The sequence below is a fragment of the Pleurodeles waltl genome, chromosome 8 (genome assembly GCF_031143425.1).
Source record: "Pleurodeles waltl isolate 20211129_DDA chromosome 8, aPleWal1.hap1.20221129, whole genome shotgun sequence".
NCBI lineage: Eukaryota > Metazoa > Chordata > Amphibia > Caudata > Salamandridae > Pleurodeles > Pleurodeles waltl.
Genome location: NC_090447.1, coordinates 449,640,443 through 449,662,576, shown reverse-complemented (window position 1 = coordinate 449,662,576; position 22,134 = coordinate 449,640,443). Strand labels below are relative to the sequence as shown.

Here is a 22,134-nt window from a genome sequence, read left to right as displayed (position 1 = left end):
GCAGGATCAAGGCACTTTTTAAACTTTCAGTCATGCAGCACTGGTGCCACGTTGCTGCCCAACATGACTGAAAACAACATTGACAATACTAATAGCTCCTGAGTAGGCGAGACCCATTGGCTTTGCCAACGTTTTTTTCTGGCGGAGAGGGACTGGAAGGGGCAAGCAACAACACGAGAAGGGGAAGGGGGGGTGCAAATAGCAATGCAGGAGGCAGATGTGGCAAGCAACAGCCGACAGGGCAAACAACAAGGTAAGTAACAAAATGTGGGGCAAGCAAGGAACAACTGGGCAAGCAATAAAAAATGCGGCAAGCAACAAAAAACAGAGCAAACAACAATGGAGAGCAGGGGTAACAGCATGCAAACGCATGAACTGCTGCAATTAAAAGAAAAAAAAGAAGTACCCGGAGTCCAACAAGCAGTGAAAGGACACACACTGGGCAAGGAAACGGTACTTACGTAACGCACCAGGGGAGTCACAAATGCAGGAAGAAGTGAAGCCTGCATGCCCTGACTGAAGAGAAACAAGGAAACTACAAGGACGATGAAGCCAATGGATGAGCTCTAAACCCCTTGTATGTAAACAAAATGCCTCGCAAGCAACAGAGCATGAGCCGTTTCAGGCGAGATCTGAAAAGGAAAAGATCGTGCAACAGAAGCACAGCACGATCATCACACTACCATCAGCAAAGTGATGGGCACTTGTTCAGATTTTCACATGCAAATTAAATTGATCAACTTCCGCTGGAGCTCAATGAATACGAGCATTAAGTGAGCCTGGCCTGATTATTCAAATGTTTGCAAACACTACAATGTTCAACTACACTTACCAAGAAGAGCTTCCTAAGTGGTAATCTCATTTGCATATTCAATAAGCCCAATATGGGTCTCGTTGAGCATTGTTTTAGAAAAGTGTTCCACATTCTAAGGCTGTGTGACGATGGTCATCTTGCTGTGAATAAATAATTAATGCGCACTCATTTAACACTGTTGTAGCCACTTCCAGGTCACACTTATCGTCAACTGGTCTCCCCATTTCAAAATGGGACCGTGACAAATGGCAACTCTCTGTAGGAATGTCTTATTCATTCTTCACATTTGAGTCTAAAACCAATACATTTTCAAGTAAAGAAGAAAGAAAATAATTTGTACAGTATTGTCTCTGACCACAGCTGACTACATGCGGCAGAGAAACAATTTCATTTTGGGACCATTCTTTAACTTACACTATGCAAGCGCTAGCAAAACTGAAATTCTTAATGTTGACGCTGTAAATGTGCGCTATATTATTGTGTACAAACAGCAGAGTCCGGAGTACAATCAGTGACGTAACATTAGCCTCCGCAGCCTCTGTGGTGTGGGTGGGCGAGCTCCAGGGAGCCCCTTCAGCCAGTACACTGTGCACGAGCGGCAGGCCCCTGACCTGGAAACTCTTGAATGGGTCCAGGAGCCCCCCCATGTACTTTGCAGAGGGAACCCCTCAAGTTTCGTTACACAATTGAGTACAATGGGGTGCTAAACTTCCATTTTTTTGCAACCTAACTAAAACTAAGATGAGCAAGAAATAGCAATAATGAGAGCGAAATCCTATTACCGAATAACAGAATCAGGACAGCTGCAATTTCACTCTTGCGAATGCCATTGGAAATGCCGTATGATGAGTCATAAATGTGATTTGTAAGGTGGAATTTCTGTGAATTTCTTATTACGCTGGTCACTGGCATTAATTGTTGGGACTGTAAGAAGTTGTTGAACACTCACACATTCCCAGATATTTGGATATTCTCCAACAATTACAAGTAGTTTCCCACACTGAAAAAACCTACACATTTCATTTAGTCAAGGGTGGGAGTAAATGTGTTTTTGAAAACGAACGGGAAGCGAACAACCTGAAAACTGATAGAGATAGAAGGCTTGGGTTTGGCTTAGTAGGACTTTGGGTCATACCTACTGCATTTCGGATGAAGAAATATCTATGCATGTGAGTACTCCTGGGCATCTGCTACAATCTCTGGCTAACAGATGTCCTACTGAGTTCTTTGCAAATTTCTGAGAAGTGAGAAATTTGCTCCAAGACACAGGTAACTCTCATGGTCTCATCACCACTACATTAGTAATTCCAATGTGGTAATTTGACACCATGGATATAATTAATTCCAAAATGCACTACCCTCAATTTTAATGAGTAATGCCCTACCTATGAGGAATAACACTAGAAATCACTGTTTTCGCACCAAATTTGGCATGTTTTTCTCAGTTTCCGGGCCTATTCCCAGGGGCTAATTCAATGGGGTCTAATTTATCAAATCCTACCCCAGAAACACAGTACTTTTGGTGTAATGTCACATGAAATTGCTGCATTACATGAAATACCCATTTAGGCAGAATATCCCATTTCTCCCCAAATCAGTAAAAAGAGACTAAGAAGAACGAAGACCTTAGTCAGCAAATTTAAAACTGATTTTTTCCATTAAATCAACTTTCGTGAAGCAGTTCCTGCCCTTATTATAGCCATAGACTGCCCTGCCAAGTGTATCTTCCAGAAAAGTATAACGTACTACTCACTTAAGCTATAATTTACATTTTATGCAAGACTGAATATACTATTTTTGTCCTTCAGTGGCCGACAGAGAGTAAGGGCCAGATTTATGCTGGCCTTGCACTGTTCCAACACCACATTAGCATCATATTTTTTACGCTAATGTGGCGTTGGAAGGGGAAAAACGATGTGCGATATTTACAAAGTGGCACAATGCTTGCAATGCGCCACTTTGTAACCTTTGCCCCACATTAAGCCTGCACCAAGCATAGTGTATGTAAGGGGGGCGTTCCGGCGCTTGGGTGGCTGTAAAAATGGCACAAAGGAATCTATGAGCTTCCTTTGCACCATTTTTATTGGAATTTTTTAACACCTTCTAAGTTCAGGCGTTAAAAAGAGGCTCGCATTGATTACAATAAGCCTCTGGGTGCTTAGCAGGATTTGCGTCATCATTTTTTACACTAATCCTGCAAAGCGCCAGAAGAGCTTAAAAAATTATGACACTAGTCACCCTAACTACCGCCATGGTGTGTCGTATTTTAAATACTGAGCTACCATGGTGGCGTTAGGGGGCACTAAGGGGTGCTAGAAAAGTGGCGCTGCACCCATTGCAGCGCCACTTTTCATAAATCTGCCCCTAAATGTCTCATCAGCCAATGAAGACTTCACAATGGTCAGGGTATTTACAATTTCCACGCACCTGCGTTCCACAAAATTGTGCTTTTAAGACATAAAAGTTGAAAATGAAGTCCTGATCGTAACCGCCCTGTCCAGGTATAGGCTGAACAAAAGAGAATAAATCTGGCCAAGCTAATGATGCTGTATAGAACGAAACTACAGTCTTGGGACTTGTAGAGTGTGGGTGAGAGCTGCAGAGGAACACACTGTGCATTATTTGGTCACCCATGTTGGTAAGCTGCTAAGGCAATGTTTTCAGTCACTCACCCCAACTGGTGCTAGGTTCCCAGAGGATTTGATATTGATAGTAGTAAACAGGAACAGTATAATTTAAATGTGTCACAAGGACCTTGATATGAGAGTTCATGAGCATTTTGTTAACAGTATAAGTAAGGCAACATATGTTCTGTTTTCTCCGCAAGGTGTCACAACAGGATCGGGATGCTATGGCAATATCATGGAGGTTCCGACAACTGGGGCTAGCTGCGCAACCGCAAGCCAAGACAGGCTATCATATTGTGGTACGTACCATTTCATTGCGAAAGAGCATGAACCAACAAACACGTACTCTACCTCACTTTATGTTAAAATTATTTTAACGTGTGCATCTGCAAGAAGCATACAGTCCAGGGTCACTGGAATTATGCAATAGATATGTCAAATTATGCAACACAGGTGACTAAATTATGTGGCAAGAAAAGGCAAACTATGAGGCATAATGCAGCACATTTTGTGATAGTATATGCACTGCCTAGGCATACATTGCATCCTCACCATGCACTGGTTATTGTCTGTCATATTACAGCTGTAACAAAATGGGTTCTGCTTATTTAATCCGCCTGAATTTGTCACTTATGGATCACCTGGACTTGGACTTTTTACCGTGGGTGAGCCACACAACTGGTGTCTCACTCATCATAATCAGATGGTAAACGGACTGCAAGTGTTTACCGCCAATGTCTGCTATTAAGATAAGGCCACTGCAACTCAGAAAGGGTAAGTGGTACCTGACTGGCTACACGTGAACGCACGTGTGAGGGCTGTGCATGTGAGACTATCATTGTGCGCAACCTGGTAATTGCGCACAGGTAGCCAGGTGCAGAGGGAACTCTGCAGGGTTATACATTGATCTGGAGTAGGCCTTATAATATTAGTGGGCACTAATGGGTAAAGTAAATATGGTTTATTGTTTTATCTGCAATGACATGTAGAGGAACATCTGCCTTAGAGTGAAGTTTTGCTTCCCTTTGGCCAAAAAAGTCCAGCAAAGTATCAAACTGGGGTGAAAAGTGTGCATCCATTTTTAATATGCAAGTCCCAAGCAGATACATGTACACCTCATGGATCATCCAGAATGTTCATATTTCTCTGGCTCAGCTCAGGACCGGAGCCCAGTCCTTTTGTCACCTTGCTGGGCCAAGTTAATTACCCTGCTTCCCAGCAGAAGGAACAAGGGCCTTTCCACTTACAGGGATAAATTACTTTTACTGCACTTGAGGAGGAAGGGGTGGGGAAGAAAATCTGCATCCACGAATTAGCTGTCACACTGTACCAGGGTTGGGACAGCCCAGGCTCATTGAATAAGGGTTAAGGCCTAGGCCTCTTGAGCCAACACAGTGGTGGGATTTTCTTTGAAGTTTTGGTGGGAAAGTTATGGGCATCAATTGACCAAAATGCCAAGGGTAGCATAAATGACATTCCACTTCACACCATTTGACCTTTACTTTGACTCACACACACATGATTACTCATACATACTCTTTCATGTAAACACTCTCTCACCCGCAAGCATGCATACAACATACATTTAAACACATTTTTACTTACCATAGCTGCTGCCAGATAGGGTCATATTCCAGCTAATTGTACAAATAGTGAATAATAGCATTCACTATTTGGGTAGTAAGTAAAATTGACAGAAAACCAAGAAAGAGGGTCCCCAACCGACATCCATTAGGACAAGCTGCCCCTGTGTTCCAGACACTCATTTTTCCACCTCTGAGGCCAGGGATCGCAAAGGCAGTGCCAGGGGACGGTAGGAGCAAGCCAGGGGTCGCAGCTCTGACTCCTGGTGACCCCTAAATGACATCTATGGGGAAAGTCCTGGCAGTTATGCCAGCTAGGATCGAGATGAGCTTCCAGAGTAGATGTGAGCAATGACTTCTTGATGGCTTCTAGAAATATCTACCCCCATTAAAACACTTGCACAAGGGAGAGAGAGTTGTTGGATTTGGACACTGGCAGCATCATGAACTACTTGAAAGACAAGCCCTTGATGCCCTACTAGACTAAGGACTCCACCTACATTTGTCCTCAGGACCAGTGGCTCTCTAAGAACAAGAAAGCTGGTTTCCTTACACCCTCTAAGGACTGGGGAAGAACTAGATGTCTGCACTCAAACAGAAGGAGAGGCACACCACAGGACAAAGAAAAGGAGAGAGGCTGTAAAAATGTCCAGAGTGGGCTAGAGCCTGTAGGGCGAAGAAGAGCTACATTAATGCTTTTTTGGGGCCCCCTCCCCACAGCTCGGGGAATCCAACCCTTGGCCGGGTTAATGAAAAGGGGTGCTCAGGACCTCATTATGCAAGAGAAGGAAGGAGCACCATCACCACCCCCAAGAAGGAAGAAAGAGGCCCGGGACCCTATTTCCGGGCCCTTAAGTGGTGGTCTCACTAACGCTCTTCATGCCAGTGTCTGGGTGGAGCCAAGCGGCCCCCGTCAGTGTAACAAACTAACCACATGGAGCTGGAAGGGGAGAAGTCCCGAGCAAGCAGAAAATGACTAGCAGCTTAGCCGGTTGTGGGTTCCCCATGCTGCCTCAACGTAAGCACCAATTGGAGTGCACTGGTGGGACAGCAGGGGCACTATCAACTTTAAAAAGAGAGTGTTTGTGGGGCCGCAGAAGTGTAGCAGCTCCCTCTCAAGGCATTTTCTAAAGTGATTCTAAGTTTGCTAAGTCACAGAAATTATAACCCACCCTGGGCTTTTCAGCCAAAGTATAAATATTCCCAGAGTTGGAAGTGTAGCAACCACCTTTTTTGGTACTGCCCTACGTCACAGAAGTTGTGGGCTTTAGTAGAGGCATGGATACCTTCCCTAAAGGCAAATTTGACTTTATCTAAAGAGATTGTGGTTTTCGGTTTGGTCAGGTCCAGCTTCCCATCCCGGAAAATTTGGATTGCTGTGAATTGCTTGAAAGATGCCCCATGGAAAGCCAGGAATCTCTTGCTTTTCAAAGGTGTTGATTTATCCCCTCAAGTGTTCTATGCACTAGCACATTCTCTAGTCCAAGATTATATGTGCAATGACATATTACAGAACAGCAGGGTGAAGGCTTACTTGAAATGGTATTGGGGTGATCACGGGTGATAGTTGTTTCCTGATTTTGAAGTTGTCAAAGACTTGAAATAATATGTTTATTTGGTTTACTCATTTCTTGGTTTATTATTTAAATATTATTCCATATGTTTTAATATTCTTGCTGAAGATTTCTTTCAATTCAGGATAGAAAGCACATCTCGTGTAGAAGTTGTGGGGTTTTCACCCGGTCAAATGTCATGCCACATGAAATATGGATTGGCTAACATGAATTCAGCCTTTTTAACTGAATAAAGGTTTTTGGAACTGAAAAAAGGAAGTGTAGCAAACGTTGGTTGGTTTCATAGCAACATGTTTGGTGCCTAAGGACCTGATTTAGAACTCGGCGGACGGATTACTCCGTCACAGCGGTGATGGATATCCTGTCCTCCAAAATCTAAATCCTATTATGTCCAAAGACATTTACATTTCAGCAGATGGGAAATCCGTCACTGTTGTGATGGAGTAGCCCATCCGCCGAGTTCTAAATCAGGCCCTAAGTTGGTTAAAGAAAGACAAAGACACATGTTTTATGGTTTTACAATGTTACATATAAATGTGTTGTTATAGCTGATAGTAATCAATTTTCTTTAATGATTGCAGTGCTTTACTAATCGTAATAGATGCCGATGGGTGCAGGGCTTAATTTTAATGATTGCATACAGATTATGGTTGCTGAAGTCGGTGATAGAGTGGTGCATTATAACGTGATTCTGGTCTTTAAGTGTGGTAACACTGACAAGGTCAATAGGCCTGCTCGATTTAAAGTGACACCCCCTATATGGTTATGTGCTATATTGTATGGGGGTAACTTGATTTTTGACCATTTAGGGGTCAAATATAATATCATAGAAGGTATTTCCACCATCCTTTTGTATATTTGTAAATTACTGCGTCGTATTGTGCAGTGAGTGTAATAAATGCAGTTTTCCTTGTTTAAAGAAAAAGCATTGACAGGGCAACCATTTAATGAGTGTTATTATTTTGTTATTACTAGCCCACACTTGCCCCTCTGAGTAGGCCTTAGACTGCTCTGCTTCACTAACCAGAAAGAGTCAAGTGCTACAATGGGGCACTTGGTTCCCAGTGAGGGGGTAATTGTGGACCTATTACTTGCAAAGGCTTCACATCCTTCACAACTAATAGCCCTTTTTCCTTACAACAACACACATGGCATGTTCTATGATATAATTGATAATATCACTGCAACATTTCACATTACATCATTGATCACAACACGGTGCATGGCAGGGGCACAAATTATAGTTACTTTAGGGCACGAGTTATACTTACTTGAGATAACTATAACATGAATTTCAGCTGTTTTGTTTAAAATGGTCTGTTTTAAATTAAATTTTCACCTTACTATAACATCCTGTTAACTTCTGTCTTTTTTCAGTGAAAAAAACATGTATATATAAATATATATTTATATATTTATATATATATATGTGTATATATATATATATATATATATATATAAATTCAGCATTTATAGCTAGTTATTTAGAGTAACTATAACTCACGCCCCCGCCATGCACAGTTTTAGTTCAATAATTTGACTTGTAATGTTTCATTGATACTTTGATTGACATTATAAAAATTGTCATGCATGCTGTTATGTCTGGGGTAATTAGCAGTGCATGGTGAGGGAAGGAGCTAGTTACCTTAGGGCATGAGCTATAGTTTCTTGAAATAACTCTAAGAACTGAATTTCTATGGTTTTGTGTGAGTTTTTTTCAGTGAGTTTCTATGTTTTTTTTAACGTAAAGTAAAATCAATTACTATACGTTAATCTAATCACCTCCACACACGGCACAGGACCTGCTGCCAACCACCTATAACCACCCAACACCACATCACACATGGCTTTTGGCAATGCATGGTGGGGATGGGCTGCAGGGCCTGACTTGCAGCCAACCCCCATAACCACCCAACCCCACAACACGCAGGCTTTCGGCAATGAATGGTGGGTGTTGGTCACAGGGCCTGTCTCTCTGGATGTAGGAATAGGTGTGAGAGGGTGTTTCTGAGTGTGAGAGTGAGAGTGAGAGGGCCAATGTGGGTGTAAGGGAGGGTGTGAGAGTGTCTGGGTCTGACAGTAGGTATGAGAGTGGGTTTCTGGGTTTGGGAGTTGGTGTGAGAGTGTCTCTGTGAGTGGGTGTGTATCTATGTGGGGCTGTGAGTGGGTGTGTGAGAGTTTGAGTGGGTGTGTGAGTGAGTGTTTGAGTATCTGAGTGGGTCTGTGAGTAGGTGTGTAAGTGTCTAAGTAGGTCTGTAAGTGGGTGCGTGTGTGTCTGAGTAGGTCTGTGAGTGGATACATGAGTCTCTGAGTGCATCTGTCAATAAGTGCATGAGTTTCTGAATGGATCTGTGAGTGAGTGCATGAGTCTGTGAGTGGGTCTGTGAGTGGATGCGTGAGCCTGAGTGGGTCTGTGAGTGGGTGCATGAATGTCTAAGTGGAACCGTGAGTGGGTGCATGAGTGTTTATGTGGGTCTTTAAGTGGGTGCATGACGGTGTGAGTGAATCTGTGAGTGGGTGCATGAGTCTCTGAGCGGGTCTGTTACTCGGTGCCTGAAGGCCTGAGTGAATCTGAGTCAGTGGATGAGTGTCTGCATGAGTGTCTGCATGAGTGTCTGAATGAGTCTGTGAGTGGGTGTGTCAGTGTCTGTCTAGGTGTGTCAGTAGCTGTGTGACTGACTCAGCCACAAAAGAAGCTCACCTGCCCTTTTTTTAATCGAACAAGAGTCTACAGTTTTGTACAAAAAACCTACCCAAGTGGAGTTCTTTCTACCTCCTTGCCTAAATGTCTAGTAGGTATTCTACACTACAGTTGCATAATGCAGCACACGGAAATGTCACCAGTGACCTAGTGTGCATTTTGGCATATGATTGTGCCTGGTGCTTCTTTATCTCTAAATATGGATTAACATGGATTCTCCTATAAAGAGGCCAACAAGACTACAAAGACGTAAATCTCCACCAAACCAGGGTCCTTCTTCTTATCTATATGATGTAAATGCTTCTTTGTTTTGTGGAGATGTCCTAATATTTCTCGGCATCAGGAACGCGCCACCAAAATCAACAGCAGGTGCATTGGGGGACCATTTGGTAAGCTGTCCATCATCATGCCAAAATGCAGGAAGACCATTGCTTAGCACTTGGGTGGACGGTGAGAGGCCAAGCAGGCAGAGCTTCCAGGTAATTTGCACATTTGCATACTTGTAGCAATTTAAAGGGAGAACCATGGACTCTGCTCTCAGCATGAGTGTAAAAGAAACAAATGGAGGGGGGCATGCAGTCCCCTTCCCCAGGGCAATTTTGGCCCGAGAAACCCCATTTCCCAGGGCCCTGCCATAAACAAATGGAGGAGAGGGGCCCTGTGTTCCCCCACCCCCAGGACAATTTTGGCCCGAGGACCTATCCCCTGGGGCCTGGCCATGTCTCCTTGGTGCCCCCTCACGGCACCCAGTGTGCAATGGGACCGAGGAGGAAGCCTCAAGACCCCCTCGGGCCCAGCCACTCCCCTCCTCCTGCGGGGGCTGGAATTGCTATTGCACACAGGTAGCTACTAATCATGAAGTTCCCTGTGTGCAAGAGCAATCGTTTTATCTCTTTCCCTGTCTGCATCTCTGCGGCAGGGAAAGAGATTAAACCTCCCCTTCCAGCAGCCAGATGCATTTTGACAGCTCTCATCAGCTGGAACCGGAGTGTTTGCTCTGAATTTTCGAGAGCTGTCAAAGCTCCTGCCAAGTCAGAGCAAACAGCTATGTCAGGAGGGTGGGCATCACAGGACAAAAATCTGGGTGGTTGTCCCCAGGGCTATTTATGACTCCACAAGGGGGGGGTGCAGGCCCCCATAATGTTTGACTTAGCCCCGGGAAGGTGGTGGTCCCCGGGGCTGGAAGACTACAAAGGACCCCCTTCTTCATCTTATTTCAGTCCCAAGGAGGTGGCGGTCCCTGGGGCTGCGGGGTGGCCCTCATTAATTTGAATAAATTGCCCCGGGGAGGAGGTGGCCTCTAAAGCTGAAGGGGGGCATATGGGCCCCACTGCATTAATTTCATATTTAGCCCCGGGGAGGTCGTATGGGCCCCCCAATAAAAAATTACTGTTTTGCTCTAGTGAGGTGGTGATCCCCAGGGATTTAAAAAGGCCATGGAGGGTGGCCCTAGCCACCCTCCTTTTTTTACCCTAAAATGCCGCCAGGACCTGGTCCACCCAGTTACAAAAAGGAAAAGCACAGGAGACAGTGCTTTTTAAAATAAAACTTGGAAAAATATGCAGATCCATTGCAGATTTTTCTGAGATTTATTCAAAAAAATGCTACTGCACATTTTTCCAAGATTATTTTTAAAAAGCACCATCTTCTGTGCTTTTCCTTTTTGCCTTTTCTAAGATTTATTTAAACAAATGCTTTGTATCCCTGGTGGGGTACGTGGGAAACCCCTAGACCAAGGATAGGGGCTCAGGGTGAACCTGTACTGGTAATTGGCTTCAGCAGAGTCCAAAAATGGCTGCCAAACACTTCCTTGCTGAAGTGTTGGCAGCCAATCAGATATCAGCACGGGACAGTTTGATCCACAAAGTATCCATGTCTCTAGGTATCTATATTTTTTTAACTCGAATATCTCCAGAACTACTGAATGGATTCACACCAAATCAATCATAAAAAGCGCACTCTGTGGAACAGGATCTAGCTTTCTGCCAAATTTGGTGTAATTCCGTTCAGCAGTTTGGGCTGTAGGCATGTCTAAATACCAAATGGAAAAATTAATGGGGAAAATGTGTTTCAGGACCCCCCTTTATCTCAGCCCCCGCTTGATGCATCACCCTGAAACTTTCAAGACAGCAGCTGGACCAACTGTTGCATTCGTCTTGAAATTTTTGTGAAGATTCGTCAAGTGGCTTCAAAGTTATGGCAAAACAAATCATGCTCTTCCTATGGAAACTAGGTCCTAAGTATAACTACCTACTGGCAACCGCCAGTAAGTTATATATATACACACACACACACACACACACACATATGCATATGTATGTGATATATGTTTGTGTATATATTTACAATACATATATATGTGCATGTGTATATATATGTGCGTGAGTATATATATATATATGTGTATGTTTGTATATATATATATATATATATATATATTTTTATATATATCAGACTATCGAACCCAAAAACAAAGAGCTACAAAAATATCCTAGCCAAAATATCACAATATTGTGAACTTAAATTTATATATATATTTAAGTACATATTTACGTATACCTATATATACTATTTATTGAAAAAACAAAAGTTAAAGTTATGTTATATTTAGGTGAAAATGACAGTGACATTGTAATGTTTTAAACTAAAAAAGACACAGAAATACACCACTTGTAGTTAGCAGATCTAAGTATAACTTGCACCCCCACCATGCACAGCTTATGACCTTACATATTACATCACTCATGACATGTTGTATGACATCATTTATGACATCACTGATGACATCTCTAATGACATTATTGATGACATCACTGGTGATATCATCCTCTCTACTTTTGTACTCATTACTCTATAAAGGAGTATGTCATTAGAGGTTTAAACATAAGTACTAAATAGTTCAGAATAATACAAAGCATCATTAATGCCATGACCCATACAACCCCCTTAGGCGAAGAAAGCTTCTGTTATGAACAACATTTACCCTATGCAACACACTTCATTTGTAGCTGGGCTCATGTTGACAATCAACCACACATAGATGGGCAACCCCTACTGGATATGGTGTACAATTTGCATACAACTGTTCAGAAAAAACGATCTTCCTCCAGACACTTAGCCCTGATACATAACCTAAATCCCACTACAGACAGCCTTTAGCCTGTAACAAACCCTTCACATTGAGGGACCCTCTCATGAGACATGAAGCGGGCTTGAGTAGAAAAGTGGTTACTGTAAAAAATGTATACACCATTCAGAGACTGTACCTGTACCACACTGTTTGCAGACAGCCAAACTACTGAGACTACTCATTGTGTCACCAAAAGCCTCAAGGTGCTAAAGGTCATACTACCCACAGCCTTCATATTCTGCTGAAACATATATAGTTACTGACCACCTTTGGAAGCTAATCAGGCACATGTACATGGCTAAGTTCCCGGTGCATACAGTCAAATATCCTATGTAGAAACTGTTGTGTCAAGACTATTCCCTGAAGATATTCAAGGCTGCTTACAATATTTGGTATCTACTATATAGAACCTTTGCCTTTTTGGAAACATTTTTATCTAAACCAAAAAATATATGTCCAACAAACTGGACATAAGTCATCAACTGTCACCTGCACACAGCGGTAGCCCTGTACACAGACATTCATAACATGCTCAAAACCTCTACACTCTTATGACCCACCAGGAGCACAATAATTTCTAAGCACTCACACTTATTATCAGGAAAGAGGCTGTAGAAAATTAGGTAGATTGGATGATGTCATCAGTGACATCAGATATGATGTCCAAAAACATCATGCATGATGTACTGTGTGAGGTTATACTACGTCTATGGTAGGGGTGCAAGTTATAGTTAGCACTGCTAAATTATAAACAATTTATATTCAAAGGTATTTAATATTTAATATTTTATGTTGCCTAATTCTGGACACCCAACCTCAATTTGTTTCACTAAGTGAGAGAGGAGGGGGACCAGAAGGTGCCGAAACGTTTAGACGAGCTGTGTGTGATTGTTCAAATATGAGGTAAAAGCCATGTTGAGGGGCAGGGCTTAGTAAAGCCATGGGGCATCAATTGAGTAGGTGGGGGTTGTGCCATTGTGGCTTGAACAGCCTCTACTCCTCCTCCATCACTAAAATACAAACATAAAGCCTTTTGAAGAGAGGACATTTGTCCTGGGGAAGATGCAAAACCAAGGGATCTCCAAAAGGTGCAGACCCTTTGTAAATGAGCTGGAAACCTACTCTACTTGAAGTTTTAGGCTTGATCTCTTTTTACCATATGATATCAGCCTTTCACCGGCTGAGCAGATCAGAAAAGTTGACGTGGGAGCAGATAAGTGTCACTATCTCTACCTAAATGCATAACATTTTTGTAAGAAAGTGGACTAATAATTGGGGTAAACGGTTGTCCAGCTCAATGAATGATAACACTAACTTGTCTGGCTGAACCTCGAAAGTCACCAAATTAATCTTAACTTAATCCCTAGGTTGCTATGGCACAGAGCACACAGGAAAGCCTGAACTTGTATTTGAGGAAGTTGCATTGAAATTGGACACCTATGTTGCAAGACCCTGATGACCCTCTGGCGGTCATGGAAGTTCTTAAGAGTCCCAACTTTTCAATTTTTCTGGAGCAGCTTCTTTGGGTCACTTCTAAGGTTCCCAGGACCTCAGTAACAGCAACTCTCGGCATGAAAAACTCCAGCAGATGACAGGGTGCAATCCAGGTCCATTTGGTAGTGGTCACTTCAGAAAAAATGCCTCTTGCATCTTATTGTTTCCCTGTAACCACACAGGACATCAGCAACTGACCCTTAGGGTCCACTTCTTTGTCAGGATACAAGAGGGATCAGTTCCACATCCTTCAGAGCTCTTCTCAGGTTACAGCAAGCAGAGTCCAGTCCTCCCCTGATCATTTGCAGGTCCAGTAAGTGTTCAGTGGAAGGTTCCTTGAGGGGCGACTTTCATGGTTTGCAATATTGAGTGTATGGGGGGCCCCTCCATAACCAGTAGGGTAAAAGATACAAGGGGTAACCCTACCCACTTTTTAATAGTTCTTGTTTGCTTGACCACAGTCAACCCCACAGGTCCCCTTACAAGTAAAAATTAAAAATGGTGGAACCCTTCCTCCCTTGTACAGGGCCCTTGAGCCCACCCAGAGCAGCCCCCCCGTGCCCACTCCAAGCTGGTTGTGGGGTTAGCTTCACTGCTATTGAATTTGGATCCAGCCTGAAAAGTGTCGGCGTGGGGAAAAAAGCTTTTCCTTCCTTGAGGCTCCCTTTACACTAAACTATGAATGAGCAGGCTTAACCTTTGTCCCCTTCAAGTCAATGAAGTTCCTGGGCCCACCAAACTGTCGTTTATGAGCTAATAGGGATCGCATGCCCCACACTCAGTCTGTCTAGTCACCAGGCCTAAGCCATTTTTCTGCTCTGGGAACAGTTTCACATCTCATCAAGGGCAAACACTGGCTGGGCAGCTGCTGGTAGGCTAATATAAATTAGTCTCCAGGAGCTCTAGGAAAGGAAAAGGTAAATTTGGAATAGTTATTTTTCCAAAAATATTTATTAAAAATGTAACTTCAGCAATGAATTGTTTTTTAATAAGCATGACAAACAGACTTTGAAAGACTATTCTTGCTGTTTCATGTTAAAAGTTACAGATGGAAATTTATAATCATACTTTTAGATTCTCTAGGATCCAGCTATAGCCTGGTCAGTGAAAATAACTTTTTTGGGGTTAGTCCCTTGAGGAACATGCCAACTTTAATTCTGTATATGTTCCACTTTTAAATATCAGGTAAACTACCTTGTGGGCTACAGAGTGTACTCACAGGAGACTTAGGGGGTCATTCTGACCCTGGCGGCCGGTGGCCGCCAGGGCCACCGACCACGGGAGCACCGCCAACAGGCTGGCGGTGCTCCCACGAGCATTCTGACCGCGGCGGTTCAGCCGCGGTCAGAAGCGGAAAGTCGGCGGTCTCCCGCCGACTTTCCGCTGCTCGGGGGAATCCTCCATGGCTGCGGAGCGCGCTCCACAGCCATGGGGATTCTGACACCCCCTACCGCCATCCTGTTCCTGGCGGGTCTCCCGCCAGGAACAGGATGGCGGTAGGGGGTGCCGCGGGGCCCCTGGGGGCCCCTGCGGTGCCCATGCCCATGGCATGGGCACTGCAGGGGCCCCCGTAAGAGGGCCCCGCAAAGTATTTCAGTGTCTGCCATGCAGACACTGAAATACGCGACGAGTGCAAACTGCACCCGTCGCACCCCTGCAACTACGCCGGCTCAATTCTGAGCCGGTGTCCTCGTTGCAGGGGCATTTCCTCTGGGCCGGCGGGCGCTCGGTCTTGTGACCGCGGTGCGGTCATTTGGCGGCGGAACCTTGGCGGACGGCCTCCGCCGTCCGCCAAGGTTAAAATCAGGCCCTTAATGTTATTTAAAAGCAGGGTTTTCCACCAGTTAAAAAGGATTATTTTGACAGGTATGACACCAGGTTTTAGGCTGCTGTAGTCGCTCTACACATGGTAAGCCTGAAGTCATGCTTTACAGGCCAAACCTCTGGAAAGCACAATAGGTGCTCCCGTCCACAGGTTTCATTTAACTTTCAGGTCCTGAGCATATTTCTATACCATATACTACGGACATATAGGCAAATTAAATATGTCAATCAGCGATAAGCCAATTTAACCGTGTTTAAAGGGGGAGCACTAGCACTTTACTCCTGTTTAGCAGCAGGTGAACAGTGCAGAGAGCTAAATAACCAAAAAAATAACATCCAGGAAAAGGCGAAATGTCTAGGGTGGCCATGCAGAAAAAGCAGATTTGCTAAATTTTCAAGCCCCTCGCGCTGCATTGTGAATTATCTCTGTAATGTTTTATGTAAGCTATGTTTTTTAGTGAAGTATCTAATTGTCTGAAACACCCTCTTTCTATACAGTTATTTTTTTATTTTTTTATTACTAAAGTAAGCCTTCCTGCCTTTACAGATATACCATATTAATGCAATGAATTTCAATGATTTTACTGCCACTCGACCAAATTGAGTGCAATCCAGTCAATTAAACGCTGATAACATGCTCAGCTATTTCACTACATTTCACACAACTCACTACAAAGAACTGCTCTAGAGGTAATTGGGGGATGCCCGGGGCACCTTATTTTTTACACAAGTCATAATTTCAATATCCATGAAAATGTACAACCTGCGCCAATCTGGAGGTGCGAGGAGAGTATTCAAACTGCACTTGAGAATATATTCTCTATCACAAACTCTTCCTATTCCCCAGTGTTAGTAGATATTCATTTCATAAATGGTCTTCGCCAAATATTAAAACATGAAATTGAACATCAAATTTTGAGTAAATATCTGTTAAAAAGGAATGAGCTTGCTAGAAATCTGGCATCATCAGGTGAAAACCCCCAGTGCCCTTCCATTACTTAATTTCTAAAGCCAAAATCCTACAGCCATCTGTTTTTTGTTACGCTGTTAGCAAATTACGCGGAAGCCTCTATAAAAGGGTATAGGCCATTCCTGTTATGATGCCTGTGGCTCTGGATCTTTGACCGGTAAGAATGTCAATGATCAAATAGCTATGCCAACAAGAAATAATCTTTACTACTTTACCATCTTCACTGCAGGGGTTCGTGCATCCCACCAGATGGCAGCAACTGACCTCCGAAACATGGACAAATACAAAACAAAGATTTTGGCAGTTGGCCGCAATTTGTGCGTGGATCCGGCAGTGATTGCTGGAATTATTTCTCGTGAATCCCGTGCCGGTGCTGTCCTGATTAATGGATGGGGTGATGGTGGAAATGCCTTTGGTTTGATGCAGGTAAAAACCATAACCAATACAGCAGTGGCATGGCGTTCCATGCATTATCCTCATCGAGCATTGCACCTCAAAATTTGTGTCTGTACTAGTCATATGGAAACATAGCATAAATGTTGCTTTGTATTTTAGATTGACAAGCGCTGGCACACGATTAGAGGTGCTTGGAACAGCGAAGAAAATATTTCCCAGGGTACAGAGATTCTAATCAGCATGATCAAGTCAATTAAGAACAAGTTTTCGAGTTGGACTCAGAATCAGGACTTGAAAGGTCTGTATCAGCACTACAGGAGTTATTTGCTAATGCTAGAATTCAGTCAGGACGTGTATGTGTGTGAGATTGGATTAGGTTGAGGTGGATGGAGCAGGAGTGGGTGGTGTGGTTGCGTCAGTATGTGTGTCACTTGCATATGGGTCAGATGTTTTGTATATGTTGTGTATTGTGTTGCTGTGTGCAACATTCAGGTGAGTGTTGTTGTGTGGCGGTTGTTGTTGTGATGTGTGAAGTTGTAGCTTTGTGCAAGTGTGTTTGTGTCGATGAGTGTGTAGTTGTGTTGATTGTTGTGGCATGTGTGCGTGTAGTATCAATAGTGCGTGTATGTTGTGTACGATGTATGTCAGTGTATGTTTTCGGCAAGTGTGTATTGTGTGGTGGTGGAATGGCAATGGATAACAGTGTGTATGTGGTGTATTGTGTTATGTGTTGTGCAGGTAGACCCATACGGCCCAGGTACAGTGTGTGTGTGTGTGAGACTTATCTCTATTCCATAGCCACTGCCATTGTACGATGTCCATTGGGTCCAGGGACAGGATCCCTCCATCAGCAATCTGCCGCCAATATACTGCCTGCAGCACTGTAACATCTAAATACGGAGGGTGCAACTCCGTTGAATTGACACTGTTCTTGGGTCCGCCGCCACAACGGATTGACAGTAATATTGCCCAGATCTAAATCAGGCCCTTAGCTACTTTTATGGAAGTAGAAAATCTCTAGCGGAATGAGGCAGGAGGCTGTATCCAAAGAGAGTTCCAGGAGACCAGATTTCTCTTTGGCAAAGGACCGCTGACCAGGATTTGATGCTGTGGAGAAGAATGTAACAAGCTACTGCAAAGCCAGGTCAACTGGCGATGCACCTCAGGCAGATCAACACGCAGGTTGGTCCTGGTCTTCCATTAGTTCTCAGAGCAGTTTTTAGCCAAACATTTCCCAAGGCTTGGATTTTGGCTAACAGGGTACCGTTAGCATCACCGCCAGTTGGGGAGTTAAGACTCACTCAGGCTGGGTCGAGGTGCAGATTCAAGATGGTAGGAGCCTGTTAGTCCCTGTAGCTCTGAACAGGAGGACAGCAACCCAGCCTTTGGAGTCATTCCGGTAGTCCTGGATTCAGGTGATAAAGCAGGGCTCAGGCAGCATGGCAGGCCTCTGAGGGTTCAAGGCAGGCTCCAGGCAGTAAAGCAGTTCCTTCCAGGTACAGAAAATCAGTTTTGTGGAGTACACAGAAGACCAAAGCAGCGGACACTCCTCTGAGAGTGAACTGAAGTGTGGGTCTAAGGGCCCTCTTTTTATACCTCATGCCTTCTTTGATTTGGGAGAAATTTCTAGAGGTTTCTCTTTGAAGTGTTTAGAATTTCATGACTCCCCTAACTTGGCTCCAAGCTGACTGCAGAGACAATGTGACAGTGACGAGCGCTTTGTGTAAAGGAACAGCACAGCCTATTCAGTTGCAAGTGAGGCCATGCCCCGCTCTGCCCCATCCTGCAGTAAAGTAATTGACCCATCGAGGCACACCTAATTCCTCTATTGTCTGACTGTCTAGATGGAATTCACAAAGTCCAACTGCCAGCTGTACCCAATCATGTGAAGCAGAGGAGGCAACAGGCACCAATTGGCTAAGGGCAGGAAAATGCCAACTTTTCAAAAGTGGCATTCTTGAAATTGTAAATTAAAAATCTGGCAGCCATTAAAGAGCATATTTAATTACAATTTCATAGATACCGAACATGAAATGCTTATCTATCCCCAATCAAAAGTAAGCACTTAGTAAATATAATAAGGCAACTCAATGTTATCCCATGGTGTAGGAGGCTGGACTGGCTTGTAGTGAGTACCAAGGGGTACTTGCACCTTGCACCAGGCCCAGTTATCCCTTATTAGTGTATAGGGTGTCTAGCAGCTTAGGCTGATAGATAATGGTAGCTTAGCAGAGCAGCTTAGGCTGAACTAGGAGACGTGTGAAGCTACTACAGTACCACTTAGTGTCATATGCACAATATCATAAGAAAACACAATACACAGTTATACTAAAAATAAAGGTACTTTATTTTTATGACAATATGCCAAAGTATCTTAGAGTGTACCCTCAGTGAGAGGATAGGAAATATACACAAGATATATATACACAATAGCAAAAATATGCAGTATAGTCTTAGAAAACAGTGCAAACAATGTATAGTTACAATAGGATGCAATGGGGAAACATAGGGATAGGGGCAACACAAACCATATACTCCAAAAGTGGAATGCGAACTAGGAATGGACCCCAAACCTAGGTGACCTTGTAGAGGGTCGCTGGGACTATTAGAAAATAGTGAGAGTTAGAAAAATAACCCTCCCCAAGACCCTGAAAAGTGAGTGCAAAGTGCACTAAAGTTCCCCTAAGGACAAAGAAGTCGTGTTAGAGGAATAATGCAGGAAAGACACAAACCAACAATGCAACAACTGTGGATTTCCAATCTAGGGTACCTGTGGAACAAGGGGACCAAGTCCAAAAGTCACAAGCAAGTCAGAGATGGGCAGATGCCCAGGAAATGCCAGCTGCGGGTGCAAAGAAGCTTCTACTGGACAGAAGAAGCTGAGATTTCTGCAGGAACGAAAAGGGCTAGAGACTTCCCCTTTGGTGGACGGATCCCACTTGCCATGAAGAGTTGTGCAGAAGTGCTTTCCCACCGAAAGGACGCCAACAAGCCTTGCTAGCTGCAAATCGTGCGGTTAACGTTTTTGGACGCTGCTGAGGCCCAGGAGGGACCAGGAGGTCGCAAATTGGACCAGCAGAGAGAGGGGACGTCGAGCAGGACAAGGAGCCCTCTCTGAAGCAGGTAGCACCCGGAGAAGTGCCAGAAACAGGCACTACGAGGATGCGTGAAACTGTGCTCGCCGAAGTTGCACAAAGGAGTCCCACGTCGCCGGAGACCAACTTAGAAAGTCGTGCAATGCAGGTTAGAGTGCCGTGGACCCAGGCTTGGCTGTGCACACAGGATTTCTGCCGGAAGTGCACAGGGGCCGGAGTAGCTGCAAAAGTTGCGGTTCCCAGCAATGCAGCCCAGCGAGGTGAGGCAAGGACTTACCTCCACCAAACTTGGACTGAAGAGTCACTGGACTGTGGGGGTCACTAGGACAGAGTTGCTGGATTCGAGGGACCTCGCTCGTCGTGCTGAGAGGAGACCCAAGGGACCGGTAATGCAGCTTTTTGGTGCCTGCGGTTGCAGGGGGAAGATTCCGTCGACCCACGGGAGATTTCTTCGGAGCTTCTGGTGCAGAGAGGAGGCAGACTACCCCCACAGCATGCACAAGCAGGAAAACAGTCGAGAAGGCGGCAGGATCAGCGTTACAGAGTTGCAGTAGTCGTCTTTGCTACTATGTTGCAGGTTTGCAGGCTTCCAGCGCGGTCAGCAGTCGATTCCTTGGCAGAAGGTGAAGAGAGAGATGCAGAGGAACTCGGATGAGCTCTTGCATTCGTTATCTAAAGTTTCCCCAGAGACAGAGACCCTAAATAGCCAGAAAAGAGGGTTTGGCTACCTAGGAGAGAGGATAGGCTACTAACACCTGAAGGAGCCTATCAGCAGGAGTCTCTGACGTCACCTGGTGGCACTGGCCACTCAGAGCAGTCCAGTGTGCCAGCAGCACCTCTGTTTCCAAGATGGCAGAGGTCTGGAGCACACTGGAGGAGCTTTGGACACCTCCCAGGGGAGGTGCAGGTCAGGGGAGTGGTCACTCCCCTTTCCTTTGTCCAGTTTCGCGCCAGAGCAGGGCTAAGGGGTCCCCTGAACCGGTGTAGACTGGCTTATGCAGAATTGGGCACATCTGTGCCCAACAAAGCATTTCCAGAGGCTGAGGGAGGCTACTCCTCCCCTGCCTTCACACCATTTTCCAAAGGGAGAGGGTGTCACACCCTCTCTCAGAGGAAGTTCTTTGTTCTGCCATCCTGGGCCAGGCCTGGCTGGACCCCAGGAGGGCAGATGCCTGTCTGAGGGGTTGGCAGCAGCAGCAGCTGCAGTGAAACCCCAGGAAGGGCAGTTTGGCAGTACCAGGGTCTGTGCTACAGACCACTGGGATCATGGGATTGTGCCAACTATGCCTGGATGGTATAGAGGGGGCAATTCCATGATCATAGACATGTTACATGGCCATATTCGGAGTTACCATTGTGAAGCTACATATAGGTAGTGACCTATATGTAGTGCACACGTGTAATGGTGTCCCCGCACTCACAAAGTTCAGGGAATTGGCTCTGAACAATGTGGGGGCACCTTGGCTAGTGCCAGGGTGCCCTCACACTAAGTAACTTTGCACCTACCCTTTACCAGGTAAAGGTTAGACATATAGGTGACTTATAAGTTACTTAAGTGCAGTGTAAAATGGCTGTGAAATAACGTGGACGTTATTTCACTCAGGCTGCAGTGGCAGGCCTGTGTAAGAATTGTCAGAGCTCCCTATGGGTGGCAAAAGAAATGCTGCAGCCCATAGGGATCTCCTGGAACCCCAATACCCTGGGTACCTCAGTACCATATACTAGGGAATTATAAGGGTGTTCCAGTAAGCCAATGTAAATTGGTAAAATTGGTCACTAGCCTGTTAGTGACAATTTAGAAAGAAATGAGAGAGCATAACCACTGAGGTTTTGATTAGCAGAGCCTCAGTGAGACAGTTAGGCACTACACAGGGAACACATACATATAGGCCACAAACTTATGAGCACTGGGGTCCTGACTAGCAG

General features: G+C 44.6%; 1 protein-coding gene across 1 annotated transcript in view; it reads left to right on the top strand.

The window, feature by feature from the left end:
• LOC138249112 (lysozyme g-like) overlaps window positions 1–22,134 on the top strand; it is a 159,446-nt gene that overhangs the window by 75,570 nt on the left and 61,742 nt on the right. Inside the window, exons 3-5 of the mRNA XM_069203138.1 lie at window positions 3,642–3,740; window positions 16,947–17,143; window positions 17,273–17,411. Coding sequence (XP_069059239.1) covers window positions 3,642–3,740; window positions 16,947–17,143; window positions 17,273–17,411 — 435 coding nt within the window. The remainder of the gene's footprint in view (window positions 1–3,641; window positions 3,741–16,946; window positions 17,144–17,272; window positions 17,412–22,134) is intronic.